Source organism: Dendroctonus ponderosae, unplaced genomic scaffold, assembly GCF_020466585.1.
Source record: "Dendroctonus ponderosae isolate FM_Combo_2020 unplaced genomic scaffold, Dpon_F_20191213v2 Dpon_F_20191213_7, whole genome shotgun sequence".
Taxonomy (NCBI): Eukaryota; Metazoa; Arthropoda; class Insecta; order Coleoptera; family Curculionidae; genus Dendroctonus; species Dendroctonus ponderosae.
Window position 1 is genome coordinate 7,090,895 of NW_026018916.1, and position 16,716 is coordinate 7,107,610.

The 16,716-nt window shown below is 32.1% G+C and overlaps 3 protein-coding genes across 4 annotated transcripts; 1 reads left to right on the top strand and 2 right to left on the bottom strand.

Annotated features, from left to right (window-relative positions):
- Positions 1-722: 722 nt before the first annotated feature.
- Positions 723-6,749, bottom strand: LOC109546078 (zinc finger protein Xfin). Of its 2 annotated transcripts, none has more exons than XM_019916913.2 (13): positions 6,269-6,749; positions 4,535-4,645; positions 3,717-3,935; positions 3,527-3,622; positions 3,328-3,461; positions 3,015-3,273; positions 2,821-2,961; positions 2,576-2,751; positions 2,330-2,513; positions 2,137-2,205; positions 1,789-2,061; positions 1,263-1,503; positions 723-1,205 (listed from the first exon to the last, which is right to left on the bottom strand). In XM_019916913.2, the coding sequence occupies exons 1-13, from the start codon at positions 6,413-6,415 to the stop codon at positions 976-978; spliced, it is 2,280 nt and encodes a 759-aa protein (XP_019772472.2). In that variant the 5' UTR covers positions 6,416-6,749; the 3' UTR covers positions 723-975. The 2 variants fall into 2 exon arrangements, with proteins under 2 accessions (XP_019772472.2, XP_019772471.2); XM_019916912.2 differs by having other exon boundaries at positions 3,527-3,625.
- Positions 6,750-8,093: 1,344 nt separating this feature from the next.
- On the bottom strand, positions 8,094-16,644 carry LOC109546402 (poly(A) RNA polymerase gld-2 homolog A). The gene is made up of 8 exons (XM_019917355.2): positions 16,474-16,644; positions 15,956-16,392; positions 15,680-15,896; positions 12,723-12,839; positions 12,443-12,620; positions 11,930-12,371; positions 11,696-11,851; positions 8,094-11,494 (listed from the first exon to the last, which is right to left on the bottom strand). Exons 2-8 carry the CDS (start codon positions 16,245-16,247, stop codon positions 11,184-11,186), a joined length of 1,713 nt encoding a protein of 570 aa, XP_019772914.1. The 5' UTR covers positions 16,248-16,392; positions 16,474-16,644; the 3' UTR covers positions 8,094-11,183.
- LOC109546073 (ER membrane protein complex subunit 3) lies at positions 13,311-14,727 on the top strand. Its single transcript, XM_019916908.2, has 3 exons — positions 13,311-13,983; positions 14,113-14,328; positions 14,388-14,727. The coding sequence occupies exons 1-3, from the start codon at positions 13,774-13,776 to the stop codon at positions 14,655-14,657; spliced, it is 696 nt and encodes a 231-aa protein (XP_019772467.2). The 5' UTR covers positions 13,311-13,773; the 3' UTR covers positions 14,658-14,727.
- Positions 16,645-16,716: the final 72 nt, after the last annotated feature.

The window sequence follows — 16,716 nt, forward strand, 5'->3', positions numbered from 1 at the left end:
GGCTGAGGCATTTTTAGATTTTTCTCCCCAGGTCAGGAAAAAAAATATTCGAGCTTCGAGATATTTAAACGAAAAAATAACTTCATTGTAAATAACTTAAATGTATGTATCTATAAAAGTTTACATGCAATAGACAATAAAAAATAGTTTACTTGGACCTTTTCAAATATGAATATGTCGAGTACTCTACTTCTGCTCTACTTATATTCATGACTCTCGTACTCTTTTACGTTTCACTAATATAAAAAACTGTTTACTTTTTAGTACTAATTAAATTAAAAGTCCAAGCAATATAATGAGACAGACAAAATTTATAAGAATTTATTTATTCAAGTATTATTTGTAAAATCTATATTGAAAGATTCTTAATATAGCAATGACTCATGTAAGGAACGATTATATCATTATGAAACCTCAAGCCGTTTATTTTTTAAATTTCAGTGTTACGGGCAACGGTCGAAATTAATCGTCATCGGTTCTTTGCGTTTTGCTGGGATATGCAGTGATTTGGTGCCTAGCATAGCTTCTAAAGAAATGGAGGATGGGGCGCCAGCTTACGAAAAACTGGTAAGTAGGATATATATCTTTAGTTTGAACTGAGTTTAGGTTTTCCACAAGCAAGTTGAAGTTTTTGAGCTTCTTCACATGTCTCTTTCCTTCCTGATTTTAAATGTCCGGGCTTTGGATTACGTTTCAGTTAAACTAAAGAACGGTTTTCTTTCTTTTCACTTGAAATCTGTCGTTTTAATTTTCAAACATTTTAAATATAAGATACAACTGAAGCCTACAAATTTCTGGGATTAGAGCAATCAATAAACACAAATTAGTTCAATTAAAAAAAATAGTTTTAAGATTCAAACCAAGCCCTTAAAATTTCTTACAATACTAATAAAATAATTTACAAAAAATATGCATATATATGTATATACATTCAACAACCATTATGACCATATGATTCAAAATTTTGTCAATAAATCAGTCAAAGTCTGCAATGACGCTGTCCACTAGTGCACGCGCCGATGCCGATGAACTGCTTTGAGTACTACTTGGTTTTCTTTCATACTGCTTAATTTGTGGTTTGTTTTGCTTCTGACTATGTATCAAGCTATCAATATCACTCTGTTGAATTGGCTTAATTTTTGCATTTAAAATCGGTTGTCCCGGGGACTTCATCAACACTTGTCCATTTTTTACCTCTAGAATACCTAATTAAAAGGAATGAATAAATACTCATGTTGAAAATATCAGGTTGAACTTTTTACCCAATTTCGCCATTTGCTTCATTTCATCTTTACTAATGATGAATTTCTGCACCTTAACAACCTTATCTCCAACTTTCATGTTTACTGGTTTCTTGGAAGAAAAGTTGCTCAAGGAATCGGCAGTTATCCCTTGCATATTAAGCGGTTCGTTGATTTCATCTAACTCCGCCATTGGAGCATTTTCAGTCTGGAGCTGAACTTTCGGAATTTTTCGTTGGATTGGACCTTTTCGCTTATACATCTGGGAAATTAAAAAATTTCATATTAGTTAGAGCTATTTTAATTTATTCAGTATTATATTATTTTCGAGCAAAAAGTTTTCACTTTTCATATAAACGGATAACTACAATTGATAGTTTCCAACCATACCGTTTTTACAATTTCAGATCCGAACTCGAAATAATTAATATCAATGTTACGATCTGCATATATCTTAACTTGATATAAATTCAGAAGCATGAAAGGAGAATTCGTTTGAATTATCTTGCCTATACTACATTACGAAAATAAAATAGCCTGGATATACTTTGGTTCCTTCGCTTCTATAGATCGGTTTGATGACGCTGTCTTGAGATTCTTCATCATTAAACCCGGCAATTGTGTTAGTCAAATCCTGTTCGTCTTCCAGATTGGCGGCCTCAGATTCAAAAAATTGTTTAAGCCCATCTGCATCGGTATGTTTTTCGGTTGAATGTGTCTGTGCTTCCTCCACCTGAATGCTACCGATTGAAATTTGATCTTCCTCTTTTGACAATGTTATTGATGGATTCGCAAAATCGTCAAGTTGGAAATGAGAAATCTGAGTATTAGAAAATAATTATGCCATTTTAAAGTCGTACTTTTAATTGAAATAATTTTATAAATTCTTACTTACATCATCGTCATCAGCGCTAAAGTAATCATCTGTTTCAACTTTATCAACATTATTCACTTCAGAAATCACCTAAAATATTAATATATTATTTATAGTGAGTCTCGAACCATATCGCATTTGTTACAAAATTTGAAAATTCAACTAAAATTTTGTAATTTGTTTATTTGGCTGGTTCCACTGTAGGGCAGTATACCTCTTTTTCAATTTGCTCTTCATACTCCATTTCAGCATGTTTTAATTCGTGGCGAACCAATTGTTTCTCCGTCTCAAAACTATAATCGCATTTCTGACATTGGTGGGGCAGCCCTTGCAAATGAGAATTAATATGATCTCTAACCAGGTTTACATTGTCGAAAGCAGTGTAGCAAATTGCGCATCTGGAAAACGAACATACTAATTACAGCACAAGTCAATTAAAGCAATAAAATCAAATGTGTACCTTAAATTGACCATACTGTGTATAAGGCTATGATTTATCAAATTGTCTTTTCTCTTAAATGACATACTGCATATGTCGCACTTATGTCGGCCGAGGGCTTCTTCTGGTTGCTTTTCATAATGACTTCTCATATGTCTGGTTAAATGATGGCTTAACAAGAATGTTCTACTGCAAATCTGTATTCGTAACGACGTATTAGAATATGGAACATTATATCGACTAAAGTATAATAATAAGCGACTTACTTTACAAGGATAAGGTCTCAAGCCAGCATGAGTAGTAATATGTCTAGTTAGACGAATGGTCGAGCTGAATGCAGCATCGCAATAATTACACTTGAAGGGCTTGTCCCCGGAGTGTTCTGAACCCATATGACGGTCCAATCCCTGAAATGTTTCCACTTAAGAGGAATAAATACCTAACTACTACAGCTACTGACCTGTTTAAAGACAAAAGATTTATGACATATTGTGCAAGCAAATGGCCTATTCTTTTGATGTTTACGCATGTGGGCATTTAAATCGGATTTCTCCACAAACATCTTTTCACATTGAGAACACATATAATTAGGAGTATCAGTGTGTGTTAATTCGTGTCGTCTAAGTAAACTTTCTCGACTAAAATCTTTCTTGCAAACACTACAAGAAAATGGTCTTTCGCCTGTGTGAGTTAACTGATGTTTCGTCATGTCGGACTTACTAAAAGCAGAAAAAAGTCATCGAATTAATTGCATAATGTTTTCAAAAATGTACCTAAAAAACTTGGTATCACATTGTGGACAAGGAATTGTCCGTTCCCGATGATGAGAAGTGACATGTAAATCCAAAAGTTGCTCTAATAAGAATGTTTTATTGCAATGTTCACACGCAAATACGTCTGTTGCGCCCTGAAAAGTTTAACGCATGTAGTATTCCTAATTGTAACTCTCAGTAAATCGTTCGAAGAACCCACTTGTTTCGAATGAGAAGGTTCGTCGTTAATCACTTCGTCCAGTTCAATATTAGCTTCGTCGGTATTGGATTGCATTTCCTCAGAATGTTGACTAACCTGCTGGCAGATCAATATTTCAGTTTCACTCAGTTTTAAATAAAGACGTCTGTTTCATAAATTCAAACTTCAACCAATTATGGTGAATACTCACATCATCTGATGGAGAAATACACAACGTAATAACTTCAGTTCCATCATTTAACTTAATTTTTTTCACGTCTTGGATTCCGGCTTCCTTTGACTCTTTTTTCTTGGTATTGCTAGTAAGCGTTTCATTTGGAGAATGGTCCGAACTAGGACATTTTTGAGGCTTTGTAGACCGACTTTTTTCAATATGTGGCTTAATCAACTCGCCAGTCATTAAAAATTTCTAAAAACACCATCGCACTCAGTCCATATTTCTCAAGACATAACAAAGTAAGAAATTAATCCTTCTTGATCTACAAGTGTGTTACATAGTGTTCCGTATATATATATCCAGAAACTTTTAGGATGGTTGGACATCAAGACAAACCGTCCGTTTATATCCGAAATCATAGCGATCTTCAGATACTTCTATCTGTGACTAATTTTGAAAATTTTAAAAAATGTCTAATTATTATGTAAAAAACGCCTTGTTCACAATTTGTTTGTAAACAAATTAGGCTTCCTTAGGATGAAATATAATTGATACTAATTTTTCATGCGTATACTCGCGGAGCAATTGCTTAGTTTACTGCATAAAAATTACTGATTACATCAAATAAAATCAAAATATGCTTTATTCCCCCTGAAAAATTCAAAACAAAACAAAATACTTCAACATAGTACAGTACAGTCAACGATAGTGAAAAATGAAAAAATGTAATAAAACAGTACAAAATATATCACGTACAATCGTTATGGACAGAAAAAGAAACCCTGCTTATGTTTTTTAATCGTATAACATATTACTTTAATCGTGAGAAATAAACCTGCAGATTAAAATACCTTCAATGCATCATCCGCTTTTCTGCAATTGCGTTTAAAAGTGTATGATAACAGTGTCTGCTGCGCGCATTCATTGCATATAAGCTCAGGAAAACCGTCATTAGGAAACACCTGAAAATAAATCATATTTTATACAATAAAGCTCAGCCGGTTTGCAAAAACGTACTTGGTTTTACCATTCTCAATTAACAATACCATTTCAGATCATAATGTTTAAAAATAATGATTTTTGTTTCAAATACCAATTAGCTCTTTTATTTTCGTTTGCAATTACCACAAATATTTTCGAAAAAAAATTTATAATAATAATAATAATAATAATCAAAATTGTTAGGCTTTCGCGGTCATTGCTTGAAACTGGTAAATTTCTCGAGTTTGCTTTAAAATTTTAAATAATAAAACTTGTTCTACCTGCAAAATACGCCCTTAAAATATTTGAACATCATTATTAAACGCCTTGTATATTAATGGAGTTTCAATGAAATATGCACATTAGTATTGACCCAAGTCTCTTCATCTCTATAAGTTTCTCAGGTGAGTTTAACACCATTTCCACCGAGTAATTAAAAACTAAATTAATAGTAAATTCAAAAATAGGCAAAAAAATAATTAATAATACCTAAACCAAAATAGAGATAAAATAATTAAGAGAATAAAATGTTTGTAATTTTCAAATAAATTTTAATAGAAAATGGGTATTTAGTGTATGTTTTATTTTTGTGTGGATAATTGATTATTTTATGAAACAGGATGTTTTTTACCGTTGAAGGTGACGAAATACTGATAGTACAACTCTACAACCTTATTTTCTGTGTTTTTTGAGGAAATGCGGTTTTTGATCACTCGATAACTCATTGAAATTCAATAATCTTCCATCCAAGACACAGAGAACGCTACTGCCACCTTGTGTTTGCAAATTTTAATATACTTTCAATATACACCCACAACTAAAATAGGTATCTTCTCATAAATCTTTGTCATTGTCTCCTATTAGCCAGCAAGATGTTCGGATTTATAAACCATTGATCGTGGTTGAAGCGACATTAAAATGCATTTTTTGCTTCGAATGAACGAATTAATGTTTGATCAACGAAAGGCGTCCTTTTGCAACGCCTCAAAAAAGTAAAACGCAAAATCATGATCTACGATTTCCGTCCTGTGTTCTTATGGAAAAGTAGTGGTTCAAAGAGGCGCTTTTCCACAATATCTTCAATAAGAAAAGTAGTTAGAAAAGAGATTATGTATAAGCTAAGCATATTGTTATCTTCGAACATGAATGCCTGATAAATTAGAAACGTACCCTTCCATATTCAATTGCACACCACAAACAAATTAATTTGCTTTATTTATAGCCGTGTTTTTTATATTTCGCACTGGTGTTAATTTAGTAAATATTCTTGAGGTATTTTTTTATTAAATAAAAGGCGATAAATAGCTTAAACACTTTATAACATGCCTTTTCTGTGTTTGCGATATTAGGAAAAGATAATATGAATCAGAATAGTTAAGAAATTAATGATCATTTCTTGGAACCCAAAATTAATCTTCATTTGTACAGCCATGTTGCATCCGCTGGCATTTTTTAAATATTTTGTTGCTGATCCTGAAGAACTACTAAACGTATTTACATTTTAAGAGTAACTTTGAATTTCTCTGCAAAGCACAGCAAACTTTTTCGTTTAGTAGAAGTACAGTTTCTAATGTAAAATCTATAAGGAATTACAGTTTTCGTACCTCGATTGACACACAACTCATAATCTGTAGAGGTAGAGGGACTGTTTTAGGCTCCTTCTGATAAATACTGCGGAGTTCTTTATCCTGGCCACCAAAACAGAATCTGCAAATTTTCATTTTGCGTAGAGTTTTTTGCCGTTCTTCCATCGTTAAGGTCAGCTATGTGAAACTCGGGAACAATTTAGCAAATAGCAAAATATCAACAAACTGGAATTCGGTGTCAACACAGCCAACGCTTGATTACCATTAAAACGTTACAAGGTTTTCCAGAAGAGGGCAGGACAGTAGAACAAAGAGATGCCTACTAAACAGGCAAAAACGAGAGGTTGATTTTAATAATACCCTCTATTTTCATAATTCATAAGAACTGTGAATAATGCTGTAAATTCTCACTTAAAACTTATATGAATTAATCGTATACACAACCATCACAAATTACAATGTGCTGAAAGCTCATGATCTACAGTAAACGTTACTTGCACTGATTTGTAACAGAGGGCCAGAAAGCCTGGCATCTGTTGGATGAACTTTAAACAATCCGATACGTGATTAATAACAACTCATTTTCATGTCTTATACAAATTTAGGCGCGCTGCCTAATTAGGCTCTATACAGTGTATTTAAGTACGTAGCTAAGGTGATTCCCTGAGTGAACGTATGTAACAAAACTTTATGAGTATTTCCTAAATTATTTCTTTTCAACAAAGATATGCATCAATAATTTTCGTTTATTGTATTGGCAAAATCAGGTTTAATTTATGCGAAAAACAAAATCAATATTTAAATGACTGGCATGGAATTTTAATTGCCGCTTGCGTATGTTAGTCGTAATTATTCATTATGTGGAGCCAGGGACATTAAACAACAATAATTTTTTTTAATCGCAAAAACGAATTTTAAGCAGAAGAAATTAGAAAATTTGAAGTCTGTGGCGACCGTTTTCTTCCAAAAATATTGTTGTTTTCCTCCGGGGGGCCCTAGGGCTTATTAATTATTAGCCTTCTTAATTTCCCGAAATCCACTGCCAAATATTGGATAAAAAGATTTTGACGATATTTACGAAAAATCGTAATTTTTCCCACATCCTATATATATTCAAAAGAAACCATCCTGAAGTTTGGCTACGGCTGGAACAACTGAACTAGTAAAGAACACCCTGTTTATAGATTTCCAATAATACTTCGATCAGTTTTAATCGTTTGCAAATTCTAAAATTTTAACAAATTCAGTTTACTATCTCTAGTGCAGTAAACGATGGTATTCGAAACGATTTATCGAAAGACCCTTATAACCAAAAAAGGTATCATGAACATTTGGCACTCTTTTGGACCAGGATTTTGGATGTCCATTGAATTTATAGTGTTGCTTGGGTAGCGATTATCCAGATTCAGTTTCAACCATTTCCGAGACATGTAATTGTACTGTTATAAAATGTTGGAAATAAATATTCAATCTCTTTTGCGTTTAAAACTTTTCTTTCAATTGCTATAAAAGAACAGTTTTTGAAAATCTGTTTAAAATATCAGATTACAATGAAAAACATTTGCGTGTATACTAAGATCGGTCTATAGATAAGTTCCCTTCGAAAAATGTAGCATTAGAACGGCAAATCTTAACTGCATACTAAAATGTTTTGGCTAATAACGCAGAAAACTTCAATATATTTTAGGAAATAAAGACAATAATATTCAATTCATTGTACTTACTTATATTTACTTCGAAATTTCGATACTTAGATTCGATAGAAGTATCGCAGAATTGATTGAACAAAGTTAATCTTTTATTTGGAAAATAACTGCCCGCAATTGAAATTAGGCAAGCTGTGGATGTTTACGACTAAATTCCTTTAATAGCGTCTCTAACACGTTTATTTAATTCACATTTGCTGCTTAGAAATAGACACTAGTAAATTATGATTTAGCTGCTACTTTGAAATATTAGAATTTTTCAATACAAACGAAAATGGGTTACAAGTACGCATGAGAAGTTTAAAACTATTTGAAGACAAGCCGCAGTACATGAAGATTTTTTAAATATCTTTAATCCTAATCCAATCCTTACCATTATGAAATATATTAACCGAATAAAATAGATTTTTCAAAATTTCCATTATTGTAAAGATTATTGTTCGAATTTTTTAAATATTGTCTTAACATGTATTTTATATTATTCATCAAGTCATGTATAGTGGTGACTATTAAAGAATCTGGACGCCTTAAAAACTAAGGTAAATAATTAAGTAAGTTATTTGGCACAAACTGCTAAATAGCAAAACTAATTTCGGTAAAAATGGACAAACTATTACAGAGATTACTCCAGAGTAATCTCATTAACTATCTGTTGAAATTGAATTCGAACGCAGAATGATCTATGATGGTTTCAAAATAAATATAGAAATGTACTAACCTTGTAGATTGTTTGCCATTTTTACTGAAATATAATAGAATGATGAAATGAAAAAAACTCACTAACAATTATCACAAAAGAACAAAACCATCACAAAAATAGTTTAATTCATATTTATATATATCTTACGGTAATTTCTTCAATTCTGTAATATCAAATTTAATTATTATTGACATTTTTACAATATTATTGTTACCACGTTATTATCAAAAGTGACATTATTATTAATAATGCAAGTAGAGAACTGAGAACAGTATTTTTTTGTTTTCCAAATTTTTATGTAATTTTTTTGCTGCTTTTTTACTACAAACTTTATATGCAAAGAAAATCAATCACATTTATATCTTACTTAACAACGACTTTACCTTACATAGAAGAATACAAAATCAACAAAGAATCAATCGTTGCAAATAGACCTCATTTTGAGAATAACACTTATATCTAGGAAATATTTACGGCCCCTCAATGATATGTATCAGGTTTTAGACAGATTTTTTAACAAGCGGCCTCGCTTGCCCATCCTAAGCGTAATAGTTCGCTACTTAATTAATCCTTTGGTTATCTTCATCGAAACAACACCCCGAACGTTAATAATGAAACGTACAAATGTGAGGTTCTAATAAAAGAGTTGGTTGTTCCTGGTTGTTATAAGCCAACTGGAACAGCACTTATTTCATCAAAAAAATCATAGGTGGACTTGAAAAAACCTATTATTTCATTAGGGGTAGAAGTATTACACTATCTTGAAAGCCCCCTCTGTATGTAGGTATTCTTATCGCCATTTAATTGTAATTCACAAATTAGTGAATCTGTTCCCAAAACATGAAGACGATAAGCTTTTGAGTGAAAAAACTAAGACTGGCACAAAAATACAATCCTTAATAACCTAACAGTTTTTTTTAATTACTAGGAAGTGAGTTTGTAAAAATATATCACAACCTAGTTTTTAACATTTTTAAATTTTTTTTATAAACTTTTTACTTAATAACAAAACATACGTACTTACACAAACACACACACACATTCACACAGGAACCTACAAGTAGCAAAACTTGTGTCACATCCTTGAAGGATTAATATTTTCAATTGACCTCTCCAAATGTAAAAGATTCGAGAGTGCAGATAAATAAAAACTCTCTAACTAAAGGTGCCGAATGGAATTTAGGATTCGGACGAATATTTCTTAATTTAACTTCATAGTAATTATCCTCATATTTCGGAACTTCTTTGGGTAAAAAATCGAACTTAGCATAGAGATGATAGTAATGCGCTAACAATGTATTAAGTACCTAGCTTTATTTTATTAACTTAGGCGAAAATACTTAATAAAGTACTTGAGATCATTTTAAAGCTATTTATGTTCAACCATATAGAACTACGGACTGGTAAAAGATCATCACTTATGGAGCAGAAAAAGATGTATGAGTTTTGTTTCAAAAAGACAGAAAATCAAACACTCATAGAATGAAGTTGAACTTTCAAATGTACTCGTTATAAAGAGATGCTTAAGGAGTTTGAGAATATATACGATAAGTACGCGACAAGCCCTCACACCATACTAAAGAGGCAACGCAAAGTATAATTATATCGTAAAGTTGTAAAAATATTAATGAACAGAACATGTTTCATGAAAACGTTATATACAGATCAAGCCCCCAAAAATAATATTTTATCAAATGGTTTAGCCCATTCGAACCAATGCGACCGGCATGCATCTTCTTTAAAAAATCTTATATAAAACAAAAAATATGGTGTAAGTTACTGGTATGAAAACCGACGTATTTGATTACAGAAAATTAAGTGTTAATGCAATTTGATTACGTAAATGTGATTTTAATTAGCATAGTGCAATTTTTTCAATAAATTTCTAAAAATAGAGGAATGTACAGAGAGGTTAAACTTTGCAAAACTGCATGCGAATTTACTTAAATAAGTCAACGCAGTGTTCATATTTGCATTGAAATTGTACGGAATAATATACCTCCCGCTCTGGATTGATGTTTAATGTCACAAAATGAGAATTAATCACATAAAAGTTTTGTGGCATATAAAATTGAATGGAGTTGCTTTTATATTTCAAAGAATTTTTGGATCAAGCGCTGATCAAAATTCCAATTTTATATGCGTACGGGGTTGGTTTTTTTTAACTGCAAGTGAAGTGAAAAGTGTGAATATGTTGTTAAATCAATAAACATATTCCAGTGAAAAAAGTAAATTGAAAAAGTTGGACGATGCATGCATGGCATAACATATGACAGCTCATTTTATTAAGTAAATGTAATGTTCATTAGTCTTAAAAACCAAAATGAAGTGGAAATATACAAAGGAGGAATTGAAATACTTTCCGTAAAACGCTGTTAGAGTTTTACTTTCTTCAACGATAGTTAGCTTCCGCTGTTCGTTGATCGATGTCCTTTGCTGAACTATGAAATTTGAATAATGCAATTAAAAATTTTCTTTTTCTATATATGCCCCTTTAAATGTAGCTTTTGCGATTAGAGAATTGATTTCAATATGCTGGCATAATCGGATCAATATTAACAGTTACAGGCAACACGCTGTTTAATAATTTTGTTCTTACCAATTCCTCGTATGATTTAGTTATAATGGCCTTAATGTGACGAAACGCGAAAATATCGTAGACGGATCGGGCAGTGTTAGTAAAATCAAACGGTTCTTCAATGCAAAGATATTTCCACTGATGTTGGTCATTTTTAGGGGCTTTAACTTGCTTGCAATTTTCTATTAAAAGTCTACCACCAGATCGCACCGAAATGGCGTATTGGTTGAAGTCGAAATTTGAGTAGTATCCAAAAAAACCTGAAATATTACAAGCAAATATGTATATGATTGGCCCATATTAGAAGTAATAAAAATATTGTTTTTGTGCAGATTTTGTTACTTTAGAAACTTGGGCTTTGGCTGATAAAACTTTGATATATTTCCATACAGATCAAAATTCCTTTGCCCCAAAATACATAATATGAATAATTCTGAAATGCAAATTTTAAAGTGCCTTACCAATGAATAGTTCTGCTAGGGATTGTGTATTGAAAGAATGGATTTCGTCTAATAAGTGTAGATCTTCGTGAACATCCCTAATTTTTATTTTTTCCACATCGAAGTGACTCGGATAAACGCTATGGAGACATGGTAGCACTGCTGGAGAAACTCCACCTTGAAATGATAAATCAGATGTTATAATTTAAACCAGTACAATATTTTAGCGAATATAATGTGTGTAACTCTACATACATTGTAGATAATGCACGAGCATCAATGTCCACGAATAGCTTGACACAGTCAAGTTTTTGGCATCATTAATTCTATTGGCTTGAGCCCATAGTTTAACCATTATGACCAGGGGCCTCACTCTCCAATCGCAACGGGCGTAGCAATACAACAGATGAGTGTTATAGATGCCAACTGAGTTATTGCAATTTAAGTCTACTTCAAAGCCTTTAGTTCCCTCACGGAATTTAAGAATTGGCACCTTAGCCAGGATTAACTCTGACTCTATGATAACATTGTATTTTAATAAATGGTTCTTGATGTGATGCAACTGGTGCAATGAATCCAGACGGGCATCTTCAGTGCAAGGCCTTATTAGTAGACAAATATCTATATCGCTCGAGTTTAATCCAAATCCTGTCATTGTGGAACCCACAATATACAAAGCATAATGATTGATACACCTCTACAAATATCACTTAATCAGACAGTTGTAATATTTAACAACTTTTATATCAATCAAATATCTGATCTTACCCTTATGTATAAAAACAGATTTTTCCAGATCTCTATTTTATTCTCATAGGAATCGGTTGTTTGGGCCTTACTGGTAAAAACATCATATATGGCTTGGCTCAACTGATCGTACACTCCTCCGTTTAGTAAATTTGGTGGATTTGGATCTATTTTCAATACTTTCGACTTGGATTTAAATCTTAAAATAATATTAAGTTCGTTCACATTAAGTATATTTAAGCATTTTATTTTTGTTTTTTTCTCTTTTCATTTATCAATGAAGTAAAATATGAACGTTTACCTGTGAGTGAGGCCATGAACTCGACGTAACATCGGATCCCAACCATTTTGACGATAATTATTTAATCGTTTACGATGTTCTCTGCTACTACCAGTTGAATTATCTTGATGTGGAGAGCTTTAAACCAATATTTAAAATGTGTGTGTTATTTAGATGGGGCATTATTTTAATCACGTATGCTACGCCCTAAATTTATCATAGTTTGCTATAGGTATAAACTATAGCGCAAAAATAATTCGCTAATGACATGTTGATATTTATTTTGAATCTTTTAACGATTTATTTGTAGAAATCTATATGTAATTTTATTGGTGTCGACATTAATAGATTTTGTAATAGCAAAACTGCTACTGATCTTTAAGATCATGTCCTTACTTTAACACCCAGTAAATATGCATAAAAACGTAATATTTCTGGCTTAGTTATCGTTCATATTAGCAAACTATGGAGATTTTCAGAGGTAGATACGGTGAAATAAATACTGCTCTTTCTCATAAACCTAGTCGCATTTAATAGATTCTGATTGTTTATTAAACGCTTAACACCCGGTATCTACAAGACGTAGCATTATTCGAATTTCTTCTCTCTTTTAAATATAAAATATACACTATTGTTTATCTATTTATTAGGTACATGTATAATTTTGTACCGAACAGGACAACAGGATATACGAATGCTGAACAGCGCAAATAAAGCAAACACACATCTACAGGTATGGATATTAAATTCAATTAAGACAAATTAGAATTTGGAAACTTTTTTTGATGTTCTCGTTTGTGTATATCTTGAGCTTTCTCAATTTGCAATTAATTTTTTTGTGTGTTTGTTCCAACTACTTTGAAACTTCAAATAACGTACATAAAACACAGCAGAGAAATTACTCTATAAGAAGAGTGCAAATAAGTAATTATTGTCGTCGTCGAAAATTACTGTCGTATTTTCGCATTACGAAAGAAATATAGCAAGAACGACGTAAGCACAGACATATTTATTATTGCCTTGTGTGCCCATTAAATAGGTGACACTGTCAGTCAGTTCGAAAAGAGTTAAAATGAGCACAGATTTCTTGCTAGACTCCAAAATAAGATTATGGGTCTTCTTACCGATAGTTTTGCTTACTTTCTTCGTCGAAATATTGAGACATTATGCCATACTGCTATTTAATGATAAAATCACCTTACTACTGAACGAAATACAAGACCTAGAGATGAAAAAACGTGTGGTAGTTTTGTTGAAACATCACAGCTTCATTCCAAAACTGGTAAGTACAACTTAGTAGTAAATGTTCAATAACGATTATAAGTTTCCAGCTGCTGCAATTCTGTATCTTAATTAAATTGAATATCATAGACTTATTATCTATCTAATTAGACCTACTTTTATGTGAAAGGCTTTTGAAATACGGAAAGGATCATTTCACCCTGATAGTGGATTTGCAGTGAAGCACCGCGACGCAATACCCCAAAGAACAGTATTTCAACCATTTTTATTAAACAACCAGGACAAGCTGCTAAACTTGATTAAACAACATTCCAGTAACCATCTCCCTATGATTTTAGCGGGCGCGTGGGTATCATATACTTTCAGCGGTTTCATTTGCACAAAGGTAGTAATCAATTAAATGCCAATGTAGGGCGTAGTACCTAAACGAAATTCTATTTTCAGATACCATTTCCTTTGACATTATCATTTAAATCGATGCTGCAAAGAAACATCGAACTGGCTTATTTAGACCCATCCTGGGTGTCTTCATGCTCCTGGTACTTTCTAAACGTCTTCGGCCTGAGAAATTCTTTGAATATGTTTTTTGAAGATCACCTCGAATCGGAATTTTCCGACTATGAATCGTTCGTAGGAGGAGTACAAGTTTGCTTCAAAGAAGATTTTAATGCGTTGGAAATGACTGTCCATAAAAGTGCCTTATATGTTTTATAGACATTTATCACATAAAAGAATGTTATATTTCTGCGATATGAAAAATGTAGGAAGATTTTAATGCGTTAAATATTGTTTTTGTTCAATGTTTTGACTAGTTAATTACATTAATTAAAAGTATCGGACCATAAAAACGATTTTTTTGGACACCTTCACTAGTAAAAGGTTGGTTTTGAAAACTGTTCCCGTTCTTTTTGAAAATTGACTCATTTTGTAGTTTTAGTTTATCTATTCGCGAAATAATTTCATATGCTATTTTTGCTTATTGTCGTACATTCTTTAGTCATGTTGCCTACAGGATTATCTATTGCTTTCTATTTGTTGCTCCGAATGATTTGTCCAAAGTACCCTGTTATCTTTTAACAGTTTTTATGATTTCTTGCTGTTTTCCCAGGAGCCTTTAGACAGGGTTACTGTTTGCAGTGTGACTCATGCATGAAACCCTCAGGGATCGCTTCTGTTCTGTTTCACCCCATAAAAAAAATTCATTATGTGAAATTTTCTACAAGATAGAGTTGGTCCGATACTGTAGATTTCAAACGTTTTCTTTAAAATGCTCGAAAGTGCAAAAAAGTAGGTAAAAACAGTTAATTTTAAATTTCTTATTTAACAATGAAAAAGCCGCAAGTCCGATTAAAGTCGGACGGACAGTTTTCGTATAATGCAATTGTTAAATAATCTACCTGAAAAAAAACACCTTATTGTTTAAGTTTGTGCCCAGCTTAAAGTTATGAATATTTTTTGCGCCCGCACACCTACTTGGACCAAACTATCATATACAATATACAATTACAAATACATTTTCGATCAGTTTTTAAATCTTTAAAAATTTTGTCTTTCAAATAAATAAGCCTGTGAAGCGGGACTTGCGAGTGGGAAAAAATCGGAAAGTGTAGAAAACAATAACAGATTATCTAGGCAAATAGTATTATTTTCAGATAGACATCGGTTGCAAACAAAGTAATATGTTTTTGCGAAAGAAAAACGTATATTGGGGAAGAGTTATCTGATATTAAACTTACCGAGATTTATCCAATTGTCCATTGTGCTTAACGTTGAGATTATTGTTATGATTTCTGCAGTTGCTATGATAGGAATATTGTACATTAATGTTATTTGATGATTGTTCAAAGCCATTTTGAGCGGTTAGTACTTCTGTGGATATTTCTGAAAATTTCCCAAACATCAGTGCTTGGCTGTTTAAGTGAATAAAATCATTGTCCGGTTGGAATTTGAGAACTGAAACAAGGCAAGAAACACATCAAGTTATGTACAAAGAAAATAAATATTTATGTTACCATCTTGCGCAGGTGAATTTCTATAACCATAAGGAGAATAGTCATCATCATTATGCGTTGGTATAGGGCGATAAAGCCCCAATGTTTCTTCTTTATTATCATCTTGTTCAATCTTTGTTTTTAATTCATCATACCCTTTAGATATCAGTTCTAAGCATGGCACAGCCACAAATTCATCATTTATATCCAGTTTGCTACTGGCCCGACGTACTTCTCCACTATCAGGTTTCATTGAAGCAAAAAGCGATTGATCTCTGGTGTTTATCGAATCAAAAAACATAGTTCCATTCATTCTACCTTCTTTAATAAATATGTTAACTTAAAATTTTTACTTGAGTGCTGTTTGGCATCTGCTTTAATATACTAAGTGATGATATCTCATTTTATGTGGTTTCTTTTTTTTGGTCGAGTTATTCTAAATAATTTATGGCTTTGGACTGAAAAAAATATAAGGAATTTATACAAACAGGCAAATAAATACAAGTTCCATTATAAAAATGTTATAAATGAAAACTTACATGATAACTTTGAACTGTATTGTGTATGGAACGAAGCCTAAATGCCGAATATTATTACTTATATTAAAGCAGAAATTTTTACATTTTTTGTGAAAATTAAGATCATCTTTTACCCTAAAAAATTAACAGCGATGTTGTCATTTTCATTTCGAACGTTTTTCTGTCAACAGTTTTTGACAACACACGATAGCCCTGTTGCTGCTTTATGCTTTTTGACATCCAAACTGAAGAAGAACTGCAATT